At 36.7% G+C, this 5,137-nt stretch overlaps 1 protein-coding gene across 1 annotated transcript; it reads right to left on the minus strand.

Annotated features, from left to right (window-relative positions):
• Window positions 1-1,498: 1,498 nt before the first annotated feature.
• On the minus strand, window positions 1,499-3,501 carry LOC145094902 (cytochrome P450 CYP82D47-like). The gene is made up of 2 exons (XM_079032886.1): window positions 2,551-3,501; window positions 1,499-2,305 (listed from the first exon to the last, which is right to left on the minus strand). The coding sequence occupies exons 1-2, from the start codon at window positions 3,499-3,501 to the stop codon at window positions 1,670-1,672; spliced, it is 1,587 nt and encodes a 528-aa protein (XP_078889012.1). The 3' UTR covers window positions 1,499-1,669.
• Window positions 3,502-5,137: the final 1,636 nt, after the last annotated feature.

A 5,137-nucleotide genomic window follows, 5' to 3' on the forward strand; every position in this document is an offset into this window, starting at 1 on the left:
TTAGGGAGAAGAGAAAAGGAAAAGAGAAAGGGGGAAAATAGAGAGGAAGAGAGGTGAAATATCGAAGATTTCGGTGAAATTCTGATGGGGTCGAAGGTGGTGAGCAGAAAGAAGAGAGAAGAAGGGAAAACACAAAAGTAGATCAGGGAAGAAAGTGAAGACGAAGCAGATTTTATTGTCGAGGCTCTTTAGCAACGACACCTTTAGCGGTGACACATCGGAGGGAAAACAATCCGGGGTTTTCTACATCGTTGGATCATCACTTAAATCGACTGTTGGGGTTGAAATGACGCGGATCGCCAGAACTAGCAATAGCGACGACGAGTAGCCTTTAGCGGGGACACACCGGAGGGAAAATAACGCGGAGTTTTCTACATCCTCCTAGTCGTTGGATCATCGCCTAAATCGACGGTTATGGTTGAAATGAGGCGGATCGCCAACATAAGCTTTTAGCGGCGACAGACACTTTTAGCGGCGACAAAAACGCGTTTGTTTGATGTCGCCGCTCAAAGTGTCCGTCGTGCTAAAGGTGTCGCTGCTATTGCTTGATGGTGATAACCATAGCAGACCCTGGATACGAAGTCTTTAAAATGTTCCATTATTCTCTAGAAACGATTATGAGGAAAACAGTTTCATCCTTTCCATGTTGGATGAACAACAAAACATGGGTATCTTTCTTTTGGATATCTCTATTTGTTGAGCTTCATTAGTTTCCGTGTGCGTATGTTGGATATAAGACCAAAATAACAAACTCCTTTTATTACTGTTATCACTCACGAAATGTATGAAGAAAGGAAGAAGAAAGGTTTTTTCTAATGTAATAAATTAAATGTGCAGCAATCTGAAAAGTAAAGAGCAAAAAAACTATTTTATTCATAGCACTAAAGGCTATATATAATCATCTTAGATACACACGTGACCCATGAAAGAAGCCATGCTACTTGTTCTACCAGAAGACTCGGTACAAGCTAAGGACCGGTACAACTCCATATACTTGGGTCAATCTAGAAGCTAAATTCTAAATAATAAACTACTAATTAAAACATAAGATGATATAAATTCATAAATACTCATTAAAACTAAAGTTCCAATCATGCATGCATATAACAGGTGAACCGATGATGACAACCGAACCGATTAATCCAGGCAACAGTGTAATCATTCTGTAAAAAATCCCATATCTCTTCTGACTTGGAAAGGATATTTTTTTAATGCTCAAAAACACATAGTCTGAAAATTGGGAAGCCATGCTAATATATAGTAGTGTTGACTTGTACCATTTTAAAATTGATATAAAGCAACTATTATGCGTGCAACATAGCTAGCTCTGATAACACAATGTTCGTGTAATTAAACAGCGAAAATTTTCATGCTAATTATCGATGCTTAAAATGTAAACAAGGGGTGGCTCTATATACAGAGCATATATACAAGCAGAAGAAACTAAAAACCATTGCATGAAATAATGAAAATCCAAAACAAAGTAGTATCCATTATACTGCATGAAATAATAAAAATCCAAAACAGATTTAGTAGTATGACTAATTAACAAGCTGTTGATAAGATAGTAAGAAGACTTTGTGATTTTTCGGGATTAATTGTCTTGGAATGGTTGTTCAATAAGACTAGAGTGTGGGCGCATGGTCGGTGATGATTTGAAGCAGACGTATCATGCAGCAACTGCAGGGTACATATCAAGGGATAAACGAGGCGCCAGAAGGACCTCAAGTGGGATCGCTTTGCTGATAGTCACTCCAGCGCTTTCACTCATATCAATGGGTTCATTGGATGGGTTTTTAAGCACAAATTGTTGTATTAAAGTAGCTAAAGTTATATGCAAAGACCGAAGAGCAAAGGGAATAGCAGGGCATACTCTTCTACCACTACCGAAAGGAAGCAATTCATAATTGTTTCCCCTGACATCAACATGTTTATGACTTGTCAAGAATCTTTCTGGCTGAAATTCTTCAGGATGTGACCATTTATTAGGATCATGTTGAATTTTCCAAAGATTAGTCAATAAACGTGTGCCTTTAGGGATTTTGTAGCCACCAATAACGCAATCCTCCATGGACTCATGAGGAAGGTTTAGAGGTCCAGGCGGGTATAAACGCAGTGTTTCTTTAACGATTGCGTCAAGGTAAACAAGGTTCTTCAGGTCCGACTCCTCTACTGCTCTCTTCCTTCCAACATGCTCATCCAATTCATCTTGGGCAATTTTTAATACTCTTGGGTTGTTGAGCAACAAACATAAAGCCCATGTTAACGTTGCAGCCGATGTGTCCAATCCCGCAGCTAAAACAGTCTGCAAGTTTGAAGTTAAAACAAATTTCTTATATTAGCTAGATTTCAAGCAACATGCATGCATGCATGCTGATAATTGATTTTATTTTTTTGCACAGCTTATCTTTGCCACTGAAAACTGTTGCAAATACGTACTATAATGAATGTGGAAGAAACTATATATAATTAAACGATTAATTAACAAACTCTAGCTAGTAATAGTAGCTCATAATGATGATGAGATATAGAAAGATTAATAAGGTTTACCAAACATGTAGCCTTGATTATGGTATCATGGTCAAAACCACGGAATTCCTCTGGGGAGGCACCTTCAAGAACCGAAATCAGAACATCCATGAAGACTTGGCTTCTTTCATGTTGCTGCTTTTCCTCCGCCCTCACTCTCTTGTGATCCTCTAGCCATCCTGTTACAATTCCGTACATCTCTTCTCCTGTCATCTTCATTTTTTTCTCGTATCCTCCCAGGTCCAAAGGCTTGAGATATGGAATAAAATCAGACACCACAAATGTGCCCAATAACACAAAGAATTTCCTTATCACTTTTTGAAATCGAACCCCTTCTTTGTCATCAGGTGAAAACCTTTTTCCTGAAACAACCCTGACCACAACATTTAATATCAAGTTCTGAAACCATTGTTTCATATCCACCTTTACCATGTCGGAACTTCCACTCTCTTTATTCTTTACCCAAGCATTATATATATCTCCCATGGATGCTTTAACCTCTGAAGCACGAAGAGGTCCAAGCATCTCCACGCGTCGCTGAGAGAGAACCTCGAGTGTCAAGATCTTGCGCACTTGTCGCCAGTAGTCACCATAAGGAGCTAGAGCCAAGATGGCATAGTTATAGCCCATGTGTTCTACTGCCATTGACTTGGGTCGACTTGCAAACACCTTATCATTTGTGGTAAAGCACTCTTTCGCCATCTCAGCGTTACTCACCACCAAAACATTGTCAACACCAAGCTTGATGGTGAAAATGGGGCCATATTTATCTGCCATGCCACCTAAGACCCTGTGAGGTAATTCAGGTCCACCTAGAAGGCGCAGGTGTCCGATTACCGGCCATCGGCCCTTTGCTTGAGGTGGTTCTCTGTTCTTCACTCTCTTTCCTTCTAAGCTTTGCAGCAGGAATTTTAGTAGCAAAGAAAAAACAATCGCTGCTATAGAGGCTGAAAATGGGAGAAACAGCTCCATGCTTTCTACGTCCAGAATGAATTATGAAAATGATGATACACAGGGTTCATAATATATAGAGATTGAACTCCCCTGGCTGCTAACGTTTTATATATATATATATATATATATATATATATATATATATATATATATATATATATATATATATATATATATATATATATATATATATATATATATTCAAATGGAATGGTTCAAATAATGTAAAAGTCAACAAAGTTGGCTGAAGAGTTTGCTGGATATAATTGTGTTATTAAACTTAATTAATGATCGTTTAGGATAAACATATATTTAAGACGGAATATAATTTAAGAATGACATATACATTTCATGGTCTTGTGTAAAAAAATGATAGAATCTTTGTGTCGTTGAATTACATGTATTTTGACCAAATTAGATTTAGAGTAAATTACACGAATGGCCCCTATTGTTTGGGGTAATTTGTGTATTTGGTCCATAATTTATTTTTTTAATTGGAAGATCCCTACTATTGGTTTTTGTTACACGTTTGGTCCCCGTCTTACCTTAAAAGTCTATTTTCCCTTGATTTTTTAATTTATTTAAATAAGCACACACTCACAGTTCACCCCCACCTCACTTTATCTTATCGAAAAGAAAAAAAGACTATTTTAATTTATTTAAATAAGAGCATAATAGTCCGTTTTGGTAAGACATAGACCAAACGCAAAACAAAAACAAACGGTAGGAACCTTCCGATAAAAAAAATAAGTTAGGGAACAAACATGCAAATGACTCCAAACCATAGGGACCATTCTTGTAATTTACTCTTAAAGTTAATCAATTTGTCACCTAAAGGCGTTCGATGTCAAAATCTTTCATTTCAATTCGTTCAAATTCCTTTGCATTCCACAAAACAAGCTTGATATTAATTCTCTAAATAATAATTTATAAATTGATATATCGATGATTGACACTAAATCATGTTTTTTGAGAAGTGCAATTTTATAAAAGAAACAGACATCCGCTTCTAGCTTTGGCAAAGTATAATGAAAGAAATTTAAAAAAAAAATCACATAATAACCTTAATACACAGTAAAATCCAAATGCCTGAAAAAGCACCTAGACTCTGAATTACATATGAAAACTAGCTAAGAATCAAAGGCCGATAGACTCCATAAGTAATCTTAACTTTTTTTGACCACCTTAATGTCTCAGGTACGAGATTTTGATGAAAATGGATCCTTAAATGTTTGAAATGACAAGGGTATTAACAGTTGGCTAGATGACCTAATGTTGGAACAAATGATCAATCTATCATAAGGCGACCATGACTTCTTTATTTACGCCAACTCTCTATCTCCACTAGCATTTGTGGCTGCAAAATGAAAGCGAGTAAAAGATTCAATCAAACATTGATGGTATGAGTCGTTAGACCATAAGCAGTAGCTATGGAAAGATATAGGCAGTAGCTATGGAAAGATATGAGTGTTGTAAGGTTGCGGGGTAGTTGTAATATTCACTGGGGAGGCAGATAGATTGGAGTGTTGTAAGACTGCAGGGGTGGCCTTTTAATGAACCAATTTTTACAAAGAAAGTTTTCATTTTAGAATAATCAAACACAGTTCCAACATTAAGTAATCCAGTTAGAATTGTTTTCAAAACATAAGTCAAA

This window comes from Lactuca serriola, chromosome 3, assembly GCF_051521515.1.
Source record: "Lactuca serriola cultivar US96UC23 chromosome 3, Lser_US96UC23_V15, whole genome shotgun sequence".
Lineage (NCBI taxonomy): Eukaryota > Viridiplantae > Streptophyta > Magnoliopsida > Asterales > Asteraceae > Lactuca > Lactuca serriola.